This window comes from Lepidochelys kempii, chromosome 27, assembly GCF_965140285.1.
Source record: "Lepidochelys kempii isolate rLepKem1 chromosome 27, rLepKem1.hap1, whole genome shotgun sequence".
NCBI lineage: Eukaryota > Metazoa > Chordata > Testudines > Cheloniidae > Lepidochelys > Lepidochelys kempii.
In genome coordinates, this window is record NC_136406.1 from 18,022,568 (window position 1) to 18,040,252 (window position 17,685).

At 51.1% G+C, this 17,685-nt stretch overlaps 1 protein-coding gene across 1 annotated transcript in view; it reads left to right on the top strand.

The window, feature by feature from the left end:
• RND2 (Rho family GTPase 2) overlaps window positions 1-2,973 on the top strand; it is a 28,653-nt gene extending 25,680 nt beyond the window's left edge. The window contains exon 5 of the mRNA XM_073325772.2: window positions 1,466-2,973. Within this exon, the coding sequence (XP_073181873.1) occupies window positions 1,466-1,714 (249 nt within the window). The 3' untranslated portion in view covers window positions 1,715-2,973. The remainder of the gene's footprint in view (window positions 1-1,465) is intronic.
• Window positions 2,974-17,685: the final 14,712 nt, after the last annotated feature.

Sequence of the window (17,685 nt, forward strand, 5' to 3'; positions counted from 1 at the left end):
TGTTCAAGGTTGCTCACTGGGACAAGGGGATGATTTCCCCTCCGGGTTCACTACTAGGGTGTCAGTGCAGGTCAGGCAGCTGAGATGGTGTCACAAACATGCGTTGGAGACACAGAGCTCACAAGTCCTCCCATTGCCTCTTCTAGGTGCCAGGGCTGCAGTCATTTAAGGAGCAGGTGTCTGGCTGAGTGAACAAATTCCCACTTTTAGGCAGCATGGGTTCAGGGTCCACTATCCAGAAGTGGAGGGGAGGGATTCCGTCTGCCATGGGACCTGTGTGGGGTTAAGGCACTGGCCTGGGGAGCTCTTGGTTCAACATGTGACCTTGGAAAAGTCTCTACATCTCTCTGGGCCTCAGTTCCTTGCCTGTAAAATGGGGACAATAATCCAGCCTTTGTCTGTCTATTTGACAGGCCAGGGATGGTCTCAGTGTATACACAGCACCCAGCACAATGGGACCCCAATCTCCAGTAATTCACGGTAATAATGTGCCAATCACAAGAGAAGGGTCTAATAGATGGGAAGCTGCCTGGGCAGCCAGTGCCTGGTAACTCTGGGGCCCTTGCACCAGGACAAGCTGGGAGCAAAGGATAGGAGAAAAGAAAGAAGCTGTTCTGTGGGGTAAATGTTCTTGTAGTTAGAAGCAGGTGACGAGACCCAACCCCCCTGTTCTCTAACTGCCCATTGGGAGTTGGTGCCATTTATCTCGATTATCGAACCGCGGTGAGCACTGCAGTTACTGTCCCTCGTCTCCCCACAATGGCTGAGCGGCTCTAACTTCTGCTAGGAGCACAAAAAGGCCCTGCCCCTCTCCCTTGCTGGTGTCTCTGTGGGTAACGTGGTCCCAGCCCTACTGCTTGTTCAGGCTGGCCTGTGGAAACGGTACAGCCCTGCATGAGCTCCTGGAGCCCTGCCGAAGCATGAGCATCTAGCGTGGCAGAGCTCCGGCATGTGGAGCTGTCAGAGGCAGGGGTGGTGGAGTCAAGCCATTGCGTGTTCTTAATCCCAGGCCACGCTGCCTGCCCAGGGGCTGGGAATGTGAAGAACCTGTAATCGAATGCCTAGTTCGGGGGAGGAAATGCACCCCAGCCCTCTCGCGCCTCGGACGCCAAGCGAGAGGCAGGAGGAAAGGCCGCCTTGCCCTCCCGCCATCTGAGAATGGGCCCTCCTGCCTGTCACAGGCTGATTCTGCCCACAGCTGGGATATTAGTGAACCGGCACCTGACACCAGCGTTCCTGGCACTGCCGTCCCATTGGCACCTACAGTGCCGGCTGCTCAGGAGGCTTGTCTGTACCCAGCGCTCTCCCTGTTTGGAGAGGGGATGAATTAACGTTGTGTGAGAGCAGCTTCCCGCTGAGCTGCACTTACTGCCCGCAGCTGCCAGCACACGCAGGCTGATGCCGTGTGAACGGATGCTGCCAGTGGCTGCCATCCAAACGCTTCTCTCCCTTCCCCAACTCCTAGGGCAGCACGCTGGCACGGCAGGTGGGGGCAGTGGCCTACGTGGAATGCTCCTCCAAGGTCTCTGAGAACAGCGTGCGGGATGTCTTCCACGTAACCACGCTGGCCTCCGTGAACAGGATGCACAAGAATCTCAAGCGCAGCAACTCCAAGCGGGGACTGAAGCGGGCATCTCAGATGCCCAGCAGGACGGACTTGTTGAATGACACAGAGATCAGGAAAGACCGAGCCAAGAGCTGCTCCATCATGTGACAAATGGGCTGTAAATAGTGTGTGTGTGTGTGTGTGTGTGTGCGTGTGTGTGGTGTTCGTTTTGTACGGTAACGGGCCTAGACAAAGGCGCCAGCTGCCTTCCCAAGGCTTTTCTTTTAGTCTCTCTAGGTCTGAGAGACGCTAGCTGCAAATCAGGGTGCATGTGTCACCCCCCCCCCCCACCATGGAGACTTCTGGATTGGCTGTTGCTGTGCTGACTGCTTGGGGTAAAGGAACCACTCAGCAGAGGAATATTCAGGTGCTGGAAAGTCTGTGCTGAAGTGAAAGGGGGGGGGGGAAAAAAAGCATGTGTGAGAATCTCCTGTACACACGTCTCCCTGTGTATGTGCGGCTGTACCCACACGCACACAGCCCGCGCGGGACAGGTGCTGGGGTCTGGAACGGAGGCCGGGGAAGTGGGGGGAACTGTCAGTGACAGTGTTCCTGGGCCAAAGAAATAATATCACAATAACCTTTTAGGACTAAAAGCAGCAGGTGAGTCAGTGGTGCCCAGCTGGTGACTCACCACTGGAAGGGCCTGGCTCCGGCTGTAAGGCAGGGTCACTGTAGGAAGTAGGAGATCTGGGTCAGTGAGCTGGGAGGGGAAGGCTCCCGGGGGTGGACTATAACCCAGTGGGGTTTTTAGTCAGCCCCTAGTGGAGGACAGATAATTTGCCCCTTCTGAGGCATTTTGAATTACATCAAACTCTGTTTAAATGATTGTGATCTACCCATGGGGAGACCTGGCCCCAGAGGAGAGGTCAGTCCCAGCCGATGCACCCTGTGAACTGTGGTTCCCTTTAGCAAGCAGGTGCTATTTGAGAGAATGTGTAGAGCAGCTGATAGCCGGGTGAGTAACCGTATTGCTCCCTGCCATGGGCAGCTGCACCCTGAAGCATGCAGCATCCGACAAAGCAATCCACAATAACTAACCAAATCCTGTTCTCCAGCCCTTCCCAGCTGCAGATCATGTTGCATGGTGCCCGTGTTTATTTGGTTTGAATCCTCGCCCCCCCTGCCTCCCATCTCCACTATACCAGTGGGAGGGATGGAACATCCTATCTTGCTAGCCCCCTGTAATCGGCCTGCTACTACCACCTCTCATGGCTTCTAATGTCCTCTAATGCCTTGGACTACAAGCTTAACTTTGACTTGATGTCACACAGACACTTTAAGGGAAAACACCAACCTCATTGCCTGGGCCCATCTGTGTTGATGGGCTGCAGGAATCTAATAAACAATGTCATTGGAAAACAGAAGGTGCTCGGCTGTTTCTTTTTAATGAATGCAGCAGAACTGGGCCCCTGCCCCTCAAAACGGGTTCATCATCTCATTCCTGGTGGTGTCACTGCGGGTCACACACACACGGGCCTGGCACAGGTGAGAGAAGCAGCATGTTAGACTGCACGCAGTCACTCTGGCAGCTCGATACTTGTCTAAGTCGACATGCATTCCGTCCTATGTCTCTAAACCATTCCCTAGGTTTGCAGCATGCTCCTCCGCCCTGTTAGCACTGGGGCAATGCAGGCCAGTGTAGGCTGCCCCAGACTTCGCTGTATCGCCCTTGGCAAGTGGCAATAATGATTGGCTCCTGATTTCAGTGGCAGCCAGTCTTGTTTTGAAGCAATGGAGAATCCACCTCTGCCCTCAGTAGTGTGGCACAATGGTTAATCACCTGCCTTATTTCTAACAGGAATTTTCCTGGGTGCCAGATTCTAGCCCTTGGGTCTCATTCTGCTGTCCTCCATGAGATTAAAGCACTGGCTAGTACCTGGTATCAGCTCCCTACGGAGGTACTTAGACACTGTTATCACGGCACCTCGCAAGCTTTTAGATAAACAGAATACGCTTTTTGCAGTCTCTCACTATCAGGCTTTTCCTCCAGCCCCTCAATCATTGTGGCTCTGTTTAGCACCCACTCCAATTTTTCAACAACCTTTTTAATATGTGGACACTGGAACTGTATAAATTAGTCCAGAATTGGGCTCACCAATGCTGCACAAAGAGGTAAAACCGCCTACCCGCTCTGCTGTTTATACAGCCCAGCATCGCATAGTCCTTTGTGCCACAGCATCACACTGGGAGCTTGTGCTGAGTGCCTTGTCCACCTTGACCCTTAAATCATTTTCAGCCATCGCTGCTTTCCAGGCTCTAGCTTTGCATTTGGCTGGAGTAACATGCATTTCATCTGAACAGGCCCAAGTTACTAAGCTTTGGGTCACCCGCCAATTTTATCAGCAGTGATTTTTTTATAATTGCTTCCAGCTCATTGCTGAAAACGTTTAATAGCATCAAACCTAGCACTGATCCCTGCTCTGCTCTGATAGAAACTCGCCCATTTGACACCAGTTCCCCACTGCTGGCTACTTTTTGAGGTCTGTCAGTTAGCCAGCAATTAATCAATTTCACACGTGCTTTCCTGGTAGCGTATAGTGCTAATTTTTTAATCGGAATGTCATGGTACTAAATCAAACACTTTATAAAAGTCTGAGTGTATTACATCTACGCAGTTCGCTTTGTGCTGGATTCTCTATCACTGGAAATTTTAAAGTCAAGATTAGAGATTTTTCTAAAATATATTCTCTAGTTCAAGCACAACTATTGGACTTGAAACAGGAATTAATACAGGGAAGTCTCATGGTCTATGTTATGCAAGAGGTCAAATGAGAATAGATGATCACATTGGTCCTGTCTGACCTTAGAGTCTATGAACCTTATCAGCCAAACTTGCTGTCTCATCAAAGAATGACCGATTTTCCATTAAATCATGTTGACTGGCATTAATTATATCCCTGTCCTTTAACTCTATAGTAATTGAATTCCTTATGAGCTTTTCCATTATTTTGCCTAGGATTGATGTCATGTTAAGCATCCTACAGTTACCTGACTCATCCTGCTTGCCCTTTTTAAATAGTGTTGCAACATTAGCACCTTTCCAGTCTTCTGGCATTTCTCTAGTGTTACGCAATTTATTAAAAATTAACATTAGCAGGCTAGTGCACTCCTCAGCCAGCTCTTTTAGGACTCTTGGGTACATGTCATCTGGGCCTGATGATTTAAAAATATTTATCCCTAGCTGATGTTGTCTAACATCCTCCTTAGTTACTAATGGGCTGCTATCCTCATGTGATGTGAGTACATCATCCTGCTTCTTTCAAAATACAGACGAGATATTTACTGAACATTTCTGCCTTTTCTGCAGCATTATTAATAATTTTGCCATCTCCAGCTAGTAATGGGCCTATACCATTGCTAAGATTTCTTTTGTTCCTAATATACTTTAAAAACTCTATCTTACTGTCCTTAGCCCTGTCAGCCATGGATTTCTTTTTCTTGATGTCTTTAGCTTCCCATATAAATTGCCTACGTAACTTCTAATTTGTATTGCTTGCAATCCACTGCCCCTTTTTCCATGGTGTTATATGTTGCTTTTCAATTTCTAATTGCTGCCTTCATGTCACCATTGAACCAGGATGGGCTTTCAGCCAAAGTTGCTCTCTTTTTCGATTGTGGAATTGTGGCTTTTTGGCCATCTCATACATTTTTTTTTTTTTTTTAAGAACTCCCAACTTTCATTCATGTTTATTGTCATAATTTTCTTGGCTTTGGGAAGTTAGCTCTTCTGAAGCACCAAATGTCTCTATTATTGGTTGGGACTCTTTTTTGTCCATATTGAATGCACTCAGATCACATTTCCCAGTCCCTAGGCAACCAGCAACTTCCAGTCAAGTGAGTGATTCATAAAGCCACTAGCTGTTGTTCTCTAACACACTGTTATGAACACAACCTGGAAATAAATCTCTGTTCCTGGGCATTGTATGAACACAAGTTGTACTAAGTATCTTGTATAACAAAGGGTTTAAAAGCCATGATAATCCTCAATGGCATGTTCTCACCTAGGAAGGGCTGGTCACACCCATCTCAGGTAAACATAGATGAGCAACAAAAACCTTTAGGCAACTTCTGCATGAGGAGGGAGGAAAAAACCCTGGTTTACAGAGTGGGGACCATGCCCAGGGCATATAAGATAGTGAATGGACTGTAGGACACAGAGCAGGCTCTCCTAGCCATCCTCTCTCGGTACAGAGGAGCCAAGGGATAGTCAGTGAAATTAAAAGGCAACTCATTTAAAAGTGACCAGAGGTTGCACAATGAGTGGGTGACAATGTCAGAAGCAGAACTCCCAGTGCCCAGGTCTAGTTGTTGCCCACTGACCCTCAGGCACCTGCAGTAGACTCAGCACTCTTCGCTTTCCCTTCAGTTAATGAGAAAATGCAGAATCTGGATTGTGCTGTGGCTGGCGCAGAGCCATTAATCTATCAGAAAGAGGCGTGAGCACTATCCGGCAGGTCCCCAAGTGACTGGCGATCCTTTCCCATTGTCTCAGGTCACTGGTGCAGAAAGACAACTTGGCCCTTAGCGGTGCTGGCATTTAGCGTAGCTGTGACCTTCGTTTCCTGCTGGTGTGTGTTTTATAAAAAAAGTAACTTTCCAGGCTCTTGCTGCTTAACTGGCCCTCGGGGAAGGAGCGTGACTGACGAAGGGACATTCATCCCAGAAGCTTTGGGTGGGAGAGTGCAAGAAAATACCAGTATTAAGGGCCAGTGAGGCAGTCTCCACAACCATTTATCAGCAAGCAGCTGAGCTGGCTCCCCAGAAGGGGAAGCAAAGAGATGTTAAAGCCCACCAAAGGGAGGCCTCTGGTGTCCTCGCTAATTCTCAGCAGCAGGCGCCAGGCTCCCTGCCTGAGGAAATGACTCTTCCACTGCAGGTGATCAGCTGCATGAGGACAGTGGGGTTCAGCATGGCTAGCACTGGCAGCTAAGGAAGCAATTTCCAGGATGATGGAGCTGGGGTGTGCACGGATCATCAGCCTGGGTCACGTGTCTGCTGCTGGGGTGTGCCACTTGTGGTACCCCTGCATTTGGGGGGCTCCCATGGCACCTGCATGTGTGGGGTGCCCATGACACCTGCATGATGAAGGAGAGAATGAGCTGCATGCATGCTTGGAGACTTGGACGTGTTTGTGGAGGGGAAGAGAGGCCTGTGACCTGCCTGCACAGGGCAGGGCTCCCCAGCATGTGGCCACTGAACTGCTGCTCAGCCAAGGAGGGTGGGATTTACTTTGTCTCCATGCAGCAGCCTCCCTGTTTCTCACACCCCTTTAATTTGCAGTGAGGCGTTGGACTGAACATGAACAATGAACCCCAGCCCCCTGGGCAAGGGGTGCAGCAGCACCAGCCCCTCTTACCTACAGCACCTGCCTGCTCCTAGAGGAATGCCACAGCCCCACGTCACGCTGGCAGACATCCAGTGCCACCCCCCAGCTGCACAATCCTGCTAGGTGCTGTGCCCTCCTCCAAGGTGCTATCCATGCGCAGCCCGCACTGGTGCCCAGCCATGCACCTACTGCATCATCTATGAGCTTAACAGGGGACAAGGTGGCTCTGCTCCCAGCAGGATTGTGTGCTCGGGTTTTGCCAGCTGAATGAATGCGCTCTCGCTCTATTGCTGGGTTATGGTGCAGCCAGCTCCATTGGGCCTCGCCTCTCCTGATGCAGCAGGATGTTTACCGGTGGCATTTGCTTTTGGCAACAGCAGGAACTAGGTCTTATTCTTTCCAGCAGCCACCTACTGACCCCCCACCCTCCTGCAGCTTGTGTCCAGTGCGAGCATCAGGTGACTCATTCTCGGCTGGAGTTTCTCCCTTGTTGGCCCCTGACATGGTCTGGCAGCTAAATCTAGGAGTTTGCCACTAATGAGTTAATTAATTTGATCTTTAATACTTCATAAAATGTTGTGTCTTTATTAATATTGAAGAGTTTATGACAAATTAAAATTTAGGGCCCAGCCCCGGGTGCATTGGCTGCATTTCCCCCACGCAGAAGCTCAACTGCAAGCTCTGTTCTGTGTTTGTACAGCGCCTAGCACAATGGGGCCCTGGTCCATGACTGGGGCTCCTAGCTGCTACGGCTGAGAAGGCACGTTCCCTGCTAAGAAGTCAGGCCGCTGGGAAAAAGCTCTGACTAGGACAGGTGAAGCAGATGGATACTGCAGCCGAATGGGGCTGGGAGGGCGTGTTTCTTCCCAAGACCTGGTTCAGCACACAGAGCCATCTGGGTGAATCTAATCCGAACTGGCAGTTCCAACTGACCTCTGAGCTGGGGTGAGATTCCCAGAAGGTCACACAGACTTTTCCCTGAACTTGTTTTCTTAATGGTTTTTCTCAGTGAGGCAGTAACTGTCTTCCCAGCACAAACCCACTTCCCTCCCAGGCCTGCCCCACCGTGAGAGACAGCAGCAAACGCGCTGGACAGCGCAGAAGCAATCTGCGTGGGCGAGGAACGACCGGGCTGTCTGGTTTGACGGCCAGACCTCTGCAATTCTGCAGCACCGGGGGTCAGAGGGCAGGGGCCGCAGCCACAGAACTAGAGTCAAAGTGACATTCATTAAGGGCTCCCCCCCGGACGGATTGAAAGCGCAGAGAGGTGGGCTGGGTCACATCTGACAAACAGAGCTTTGGAGATCAGAAGAAGGCAGGGGAAGGTCTGATCTCTGTGAGCCAGCGGTGGGGCTGGGCGGGCGGCGGGGAGCAGGGGCAGGGAGGGCCATGGCAATAGGCCTTTTGAGCAGCTGTTTTATTTTAGCATCACTGGGGCTGGAAGGGCAGAGGGGCCTGCTGACAGCCTGGCAGGCAGCTCACCCTCCACAGCCACCTTCCTTCACCGAGTGCATCGTGCCCAGAAGGGGGTGAGTTTAGCTGCACCCCAAGGGCTTGACCGGCAAGAGGGAATTTGTCTTGGAGCCTGGGCCATCAGTTAACTCCTTCAGTGCCAGTCTCGACTGCACAGCAGCCAGGACACAGTCTCCAAACCCGGAAGGCCAAGGTGAAGCAAGTACCTGACATACCAGGTACATCAGGCAGGGCTGAAGGGGTTAATAATGCAGCCACTTCAGGGTGAAACTCCGTGCGCCCGGTCAGCCATTGCACAAGGATCCTCCGTACTGCTGCTGGGAGAGCAGACCGCTCCTGCAGGCTCTAAGGGGGTGCGGGCTGAGTGACGCCCGCTCTGCCTGTGGAACGGGGAGCGGACGCGGGTGGACTGGCCACACTGGGAGTGGAGTTTTTCTGGCACTATTGGCCACATTGCCTGGGAGGGAAGAACTGGCCTGTGACTGGCGGGACCAGCTTTGGGGGAGCCCTTCTGCTGTAGGTCCAGGTGGCCATGCAGTGCTGCTAAAGCCAGAGAAACTGGGAGCCGTTGGCTGAGGAGCCCTGTGGCTAAAGAGCAAGGGAATGAAATCCCTTTATGGCAGCTGGAACCCACAATACCTTCTCCCCTGCAAGGTCACAAAAAAAGCATAAACCAAGGAATGGTGAAACCCCCAAACCCCCTCCTCTCCCACCCCTCCATGGAGGCTCAGCTGAGTCACAGGGCCCACAAGCAACCTGCAGACACCAGGGCAAAACCAGGACAGCTGTCTGTTGTGCAAACCCCCAAACAAGCTGGCTTTAGTTGCAATTAAAAACCAGGTGTGCACGGCTTGGGAACTCAGAGAGACACCCCTAAACTGCTAAGCAAATCAAATGACAATGTACCTCCACCCAATCTAATCTCCAAAATCAGCACTGCCCTGCTCTGCCATCTCCCCTCACCAGGAAATTAGTCTGGAACACCACAGAGAACCTGTATTTATAGGGCTTAGCTCCACCTCCTCGAAAGTAAACTCAGTGTATTTATGCTCAAATAAATTGGTTAGTCTCTAAGGTGCCACAAGTACTCCTTTTCTTTTTGCGAATACAGACTAACACGGCTGTTCCTCTGAAACCTGTCAGTGTGACATGTACTTGGCATGCTCGGTACTGTCCACAGGTCCTTAAACAGCAGAAAGCAGGGAAGTTGCTGGCCTGGTTTCATGAAACTTCCGGGACCTTTTATTGGATAGTTTTGCAAAACTTTTTGGAGTTTCCTGAAACTATTTCTCCCATTGCTGAAAAGGGAGGGAACTGTAATTTCTATGCCTGTCTCCCTTTGCAGTGTTGTTCTAACTAACTGGAAGCCTGTGGTAGGAAAACAACAACCAGTCTGCACTGAAAGTGATTTGTGACCAGTTGCTTCTAGGACAGCTGGAAAAGGACTAAAGTGAAAAGCATGCAACAGCTAGAAAACATGCCTCCCATCCGAGCCCAATGGGACCCAAATCTCAGCTGCTGGGAGTCCTGTTTTGAAATCCACAGCCTGTGACATCTGGGTGGGTTCTAAACCTGCTAAAGTGATCAACCTTTCGTTCCGCATAATAAATAGGGCCTGTATGGGGAGCTCGCTTCAGTCCTCTCATTCCAGCATGCAGCTTAATATTCTGGCACTCACTTCTCCACCAGCCTGCTTGACTATAAAGAGTCTCAGGACTCGCACAATGGTTCATTTAGCCAGGCTTTTCAAAGGAACCTCCCTCTCTCTCTAAACAGGAATAAACAAAGGACATAAAACAGGAAGTAAAATTAAGAGAAGCAGAGAAAGGAAAAAAAGCAAACCAAACCTCAAACATCTGATGGAGGGAAGGAGAGAGACAGACACTACAGACCATATGAAACGTGGTCTTACTCCTCCAAACAATGCCAGCTGCCTGCCTCAAAAGATGTAGGATGTTTTACATAAGAAACAGTGTCAGGGAAAAACAGAAGGGGAGAGCGCTTCTTTCACAGAGGAGCAGCTCCAAGGCACCCCTTGGCATTAATGCCAGATAAATTTAGAACAAATAAAAGACAACAATACGTCCACGCACAACAGGTAACAGGCAGCCTGTTGCGTCCCCAGCCCAGGGTCAAGAAGTCAAGCTCTCTGGCTGCATTTTAACAAGCACCAGATGATTTTATGACCAGTGATGACATGATACAATAACAACAAGCAGGGCTTCGATGCCTCATTGATGGGTGTATGGGATGGACAGACAGATGCAGACCTGCAGACGCGCTCATGTTCTAGATCAGTGTTTCCCAAACTTGGGACGCTGATTATTCAGGGAAAACCCCTGGCAGGCCAGGCCGGTTTGTTTACCTGCCGCGTCCGCAGGTTCGGCCGATCATGGCTCCCACTGGTCGTGGTTCGCCGCTGCAGGCCAATGGGGGCTGCGGGAAGCAGTGCGGGCCAAGGGACATACCGGCTGCTGCTTCCTGCAGCCCCCATTGGCCTGGAGCGGCGAACCGCGGCCAGTGGGAGCCGCGATTGGTCGAACCTGCGGACACGACAGGTAAACAAACCAGCCTGGCCCGCCAGGGGCTTTCCCTGCACAAGCAGGTTTCAGAGTAACAGCCGTGTTAGTCTGTATTCGCAAAAAGAAAAGGAGGACTTGTGGCACCTTAGAGACTAACCAATTTATTAGAGCATAAGCTTTCGTGAGCTACAGCTCACTTCCTCAGATGCATATCGTGGAAACTGCAGCAGGCTTTATATATACACAGAGAATATGTAGAAGCCCTCTACACCAACATTCCACACAAAGATGGACTACAAGCCGTCAAGAACACTATCCCCGATAATGTCACGGCTAACCTGGTGGCTGAACTTTGTGACTTTGTCCTTACCCATAACTACTTCACATTTGGGGACAATGTATACCTTCAGATCAGCGGCACTGCTATGGGTACCCGCATGGCCCCACAGTATGCCAACATTTTTATGGCTGATTTAGAACAACGCTTCCTCAGCTCTCGTCCCCTAAAGCCCCTACTCTACTTGCGCTATATTGATGACATCTTCATCATCTGGACCCATGGAAAAGAAGCCCTTGAGGAATTCCACCATGATTTCAACAATTTCCATCCCACCACCAACCTCAGCCTGGTCCAGTCCACACAAGAGATCCACTTCCTGGACACTACAGTGCTAATAAACAATGGTCACATAAACACCACCCTATACCGGAAACCTACTGACCGCTATTCCTACCTGCATGCCTCCAGCTTTCACCCTGACCACACCACACGATCCATCGTCTACAGCCAAGCTCTGCGATACAACCGCATTTGCTCCAACCCCTCAGACAGAGACAAACACCTACAAGATCTCTGTCAAGCTTTCTTACAACTACAATACCCACCTGCAGAAGTAAAGAAACAGATTGATAGAGCCAGAAGAGTTCCCAGAAGTTACCTACTACAGGACAGACCTAACAAAGAAAATAACAGAACGCCACTAGCCGTCACCTTCAGCCCCCAACTAAAACCCCTCCAACGCATTATTAAGGATCTACAACCTATCCTAAAGGATGACCCAACACTCTCACAAATCTTGGGAGACAGGCCAGTCCTTGCCTACAGACAGCCCCGCAACCTGAAGCAAATACTCACCAACAACCACATACCACACAACAGAACCACTAACCCAGGAACTTATCCTTGCAACAAAGCCCGTTGCCAACTGTGCCCACATATCTATTCAGGGGACACCATCACAGGGCCTAATAACATCAGCCACACTATCAGAGGCTCGTTCACCTGCACATCCACCAATGTGATATATGCCATCATGTGCCAGCAATGCCCCTCTGCCATGTACATTGGTCAAACTGGACAGTCTCTACGTAAAAGAATAAATGGACACAAATCAGATGTCAAGAATTATAACATTCATAAACCAGTCGGAGAACACTTCAATCTCTCTGGTCACGCGATCACAGACATGAAGGTCGCTATCTTAAAACAAAAAAACTTCAAATCCAGACTCCAGCGAGAAACTGCTGAATTGGAATTCATTTGCAAATTGGATACTATTAATTTAGGCTTAAATAGAGACTTGGAGTGGCTAAGTCATTATGCAAGGTAGCCTGTTTCCTCTTGTTTTTTCCTACCCCCCCCCCCCAGATGTTCTGGTTTAACTTGGATTTTAACTTGAAGAGTGGTCAGTTTGGATGAGCTATTACCAGCAGGAGAGTGAGTTTGTGTGTGTATGGGGGTGGGGGGGATGTGAGAACCTGGATTTATGCAGGAAATAGCCCAGCTTGATTGTCATGCACATTGTGTAAAGAGTTGTCACTTTGGATGGGCTATCACCAGCAGGAGAGTGAATTTGTGTGGGGGGGTGGAGGGTGAGAAAACCTGGATTTGTGCTGGAAATCACTTTAGATAAGCTATTACCAGCAGGACAATGGGGTGGGAATAGGTATTGTTTCATATTCTCTGTGTATATATAAAGCCTGCTGCAGTTTCCACGATATGCATCTGAGGAAGTGAGCTGTAGCTCACGAAAGCTCATGCTCAAATAAATTGGTTAGTCTCTAAGGTGCCACAAGTCCTCCTGCACAAGCAGTGTCCCAAATTTGGGAAACACTGATCTAGATTATAGGCTGCATCTCTGCAAGCACCGGCTGGGATTTTTTTCCCTCTTTGCAAATTTGGCAAGGTGCACGATGCTGCACAACCCAAAATCTGATGGATCCTACATCCACCCTACCCTGGGCCACCCAGCACAGAACCTCATTCCCTGGGCTTGAGACCAGGCGCTCTAGCCAGTGGCTGCCGTGTGCTGTGCAGTTACTTCGGGACTTGCCTGAGGTCACACAGCAGGGCAGTGGCAGAGGTGGGAATTGGAGCTGGGTCCCCTGGGCCAGGCTGCCTGCCAGGGCAAAGCACCCACACAGAAGTTACAGCCCTGAGAAACAGTGCGCTAGACTGCAAGGAAACGCTCCCCGGAAGGGAAAGGCATGATCTCCTCTGCAGTCTGCCCCAGGAGAGGGGTCCCCAGAGGCTCCCCAGAAATATCCCAAAAATCTGCCTGGTGCTCTCAGCAAAGGAGTCGGGTAAGGGAAAAACAAAACCAAGCAGATGGGATCAATGGAACCAACACCTGAAAGAGGCTGCAGCTGAGGGAGACACAAAGCCGCTAATTAGGGCTTGCGGAAAAATTAATGCGCAAAGCAGCAAGTGCAGGTGTCCCTCCTCAAAAGCATTTCAGCAAGATGGGATATGGTGAGCAGCGACCCAGCCGACTGGGACAAACAGCCCCTGCAATAGGGGTCTGGAAGAACCATTTGCTCGACTCTTGAGCTGCAACTTAAGGAGAAATGTAAAATCTCTCCCCTCTCTGGCATTCTAGACTAGTGCAGCTACAGCTGCCCCTCCGGGGCTGCCCCCAGAAGCCAAGCACTAACCCTGTGCCAGCCCTAGACATCCATACACCAAGCAGGGAACACTCCGGTGGGCTCAGGGAAATGGCCCAGGGGAACGAATACTGCACAGAGTCATGGGTCAGCGATCAGAACTGGCAGTGAAGTGTAGGTGCAGACTCCTGGCAGAGCACCCCCCAGGGGAAGCAGTGCACATCGCAAGGGGAAGCTGGGGGAAGGAGTGCAGGCTGTGTGCAAAAGCAAGAGTGCATCCTGCCCTACGGCAGTGCACAGGGAAACGGGAGAAACTGGTTCCTTAGCAGAGCTCAGCGCAACTGACAACAACATGCTGCTTTGTCCAGCACGGTTCCCAGTTCCTGTGGACTCAGGCAGGCCTGGCGCGGACTTGGGCTCTTGTGGGACCATCACACCCATTGCACCCCCTTGAGCTCCCCTTCCTTTGGGGGTCCACAGGGTCTGTAGGTATCTAGGCCCAGGCCAGGGAAAGAGAGACTGGAAACCAGGTTCTGAGCTGCATCCCTGATGTAACTGGCCCCTTTTCATCACAGCTAAAAGGACAGTGGGATCGACATGGGGGGTTTGGATTTTTCCTTCCTAACTCCCTCCTTCTATTTGTACGGATGTGTCAGGAGATTCAGAGCCCTTCCCCCATCCTCCGAAGGCCTGTCACAGAGTCACCAGCAGTGGCCCTGCCTCTGCAACGCTGGGTTCCCGCTGCATTCGGCATGCCTGCAGCACTGTAAATCTGTGTCCAGAGGCACGTACAGAGGTGAATGACAGTGCTGCTTACAGGGAATAAAGAACACACACAGACTGCAAGCCAGGTTAATGGAAATCATGAGGGAAGGAGAGAGAGTGTTAATCTGCTGTGTGACCCATTGCACCCATGGGCTGTGCCGTGCCCTCCAGCATCACAGGAGACCCTGTGCCCCCATCTCACCCATTTCCGTGTGCCCCTCATCCAAGGCTCAAAGGGAACACAGAATGGGCAGCATTGCCAACTGCAAGTGGTCAAAAATCGTGAGTCAGGCTCACCAACAATCATGAGACTGGCTTTAAAATCCTGAGATTCTGTAACAACAATAGAGGTGGGCTCTGTTTATTTGCCTTCTGCTCTTTGAGCCTTTACAGGGCACTGGGGTCACATTTGGAAGCTTTCTCCATAGCCATCAGGGCGAGAAACTTACTTTTTCTTTAAGCATTAAGCTAAAATCCACCCAGACCCACCTGACTCCAGAAGCTGGGGCTTTAAGGAAAACAATCATTATCATGCGACTCAGGAGAGTTGGCAACACTGGTGGGGGGAGGTGGGGGCAGGGTTTGGAGCATGTGCCAGGTCAGCATAGTACAAGGAAATGCAGCTGCTGCTGTTCCCTTCTCTGCCTCCAGCTCCCTGGGGCCTTTCCTGCCATCCTTCCCTCTAGGGCAGTGACCTCAGGGGCGCAGGAGCCCTGGGATCAGCATTGCCCGGAAAAGCCCCAGGCGTGTGAATTCACTGTGTCACTCTAGCACCATATAGTCACTCCCGCGGTGTTTTACTCTGCACAGAGCTGCAGGAGACACAGTAAAGAGCCATTTGCGGCTCGCGAGCCTCAGTCCAAGTATCACTGCTCTGGCGGCTCCATCGCCCGTGAAGCTGCTTTGGAACCCCAGGCTGAGGGGGAGGGTTCAGCGGCTCTTCCATTCTTGCCCCATTTAATCCTCCCTCTCTGGCCTAGCGTCGGGCTGCTCTGTGTCTCTTCTCACTGCTCTCGCTGCATCTGATCCAGGGGGTCTTTGCAGAACTACACGAGGCCCAGGATTGCAACAAGGTGCCTCCGCAGCGCTCCCACCTCCAGCCAGAGCGCTGAGCTCCTCTCCCCAGCACTCTAGCTGTTCGAACAGCTGGCCAGACTTCAAGACCCAACGCTGCTGAATCCGGGCAGCTTGGTGACTCCAGAGCTCCGGGGTGCAAATCTCTCATGGATCACACCCTGTGCATCATCTCCTTCGCTTCCACCCTCAGTGTGCTAATTATAAGGCCCCTGTTACTTCTCTGTGACCCAGGCTGGTTCCTTAGCTCCCTGGGAGGTAGACAGACCTGCCTCATGACAATCAAGATCTCCAGCTGGTAGTAAATCAGCCGCCTGACAAAATATTTTTATAGCCCATGGCTGTGGTATGTGAAAGGGGCCTGGCTGCAAGGAGTCCTGGTAAATGATGCCATCTTTGAGCGGGTTCCGAGAGCCCCATCAATCCCTCTGGAAAGGAACGCACAGGTCAGCTCCTCGGGGCGTTACACGGGTCAGCAAACAGCACAGCCCGGGGTGCGGCTCACACTGGGCTGGCGGGAGTTGAGCTGAGGCTGGCAGAGGGAGAAACCCCAGGCTTCCTTTTCTCCAAGGCAAAGATGTGTGAACCAGAATTTTCTGAGTGCCAGGTTTGTTCCACGGATCCCCTCAGACAGTCCCCAGCCAGGACCACAGCCAAGTGACAAGGCCAGCGAGCGGATGAGTTATTACCCACTTTAATTCCAAGCTCAAGTCATTAAACTCATAAGGGCAGAGATCCTACAAACCCAGAAGAGCAGTTTGTATATCTTCCTTTACTCACCTCTCCAACAGGGGCTGGCCAGACAGCAGGACGGGGAGTTAAACTACCATTTCAGGAGAGGAGCTTCCTTGCAAATGGACAAAGTTAATTCCGTTTGCAGGAGCTCACTGTTCGGAGAGTAACTTAGCACCACCTTCCCACAGACTGGTGTGTGCTGAGGAATTGCTCATCGGCCACAGGAGCTGTTTAGCAAGCACTTCACAGGAGGGGAGCCCCTGTGCAGTGTCTAGGATGGGTGATTTGTTCTCTGAACAGTGCTTGGGGAGAACAGGCTCAGGTGCTGCTGGAGTTCCCGCTTCCTTCCTTGTCCTGCTGAAGGAGCAGAAGGTGCATCAGCCTTGGTACTCGGCATGCTACTGAGCACAGGAAAAGCAGTGGAATGATGGGGGCCTAAAGCCCAGCTCAGCAGCAGGGCACCTGGGAAAGAAGCAGGAAGACAGAAATAATCCCTGGGATATTTCACACCATAGAAGTTCAGCAGGACCCTGGAGACACTGTGAAGATCTGACGATACGAACCAGCCCAACAGAACTTTCCAGCACTGGTCGCAGCAAAGGTGCTTGGTGAGGTGCCTGCTATGAGGTAAAGGTGGTGGACCCAGCCCCTATCTGCCATGGTGACTGGCACCTGTGTTAGACGGATGGGTGCACAGAATCATAGAATCATAAAATATCAGGGTTGGAAGGGACCTCAGGAGGTCATCTAGTCCAACCCCCTGCTCAGAGCAGGACCAACCCCAACTAAATCCTCCCAGACAGGGCTTTGTCAAGCCTGATCTTAAAAACCTCTAAGGAAGGAGATTCCACCACCTCCCTAGGCATGGATTAGATGAGGTAGGATCCAGATATCAAACTCACCCACCTTGATTCTGGATCATCCAAACCAAGGGGCCACAAAGACTGGGTGCCTAGCAGAGGTCAGTGAACAGTGTCCTGGAAACTCTGAAGTGGTCGTTTAAGGGCTGCCTTTTGGAAGTGGTGTCCTTCATGCAGAGAGCAGGTCACCTTGTGTTTATCATTTTACTGCTTTTCCACTTCATGTCTTTTTATATATTTCCTCTGACACTTTTGCAACTTAACAGAGATGCTTTGTGTCAGCAAGGACCCACCCCACCTGGCCAGTGATAGCAGAAGCAAATTTTATGAGTTTGATGAGGCAAATCCAGGCTGACACCCTGGCTAGCAGGACTGACTTCGTGAGGAGAAGATGGACTGGGATAATGAGAAGGAACCAAAACCAGCTCTCAGGAGGTG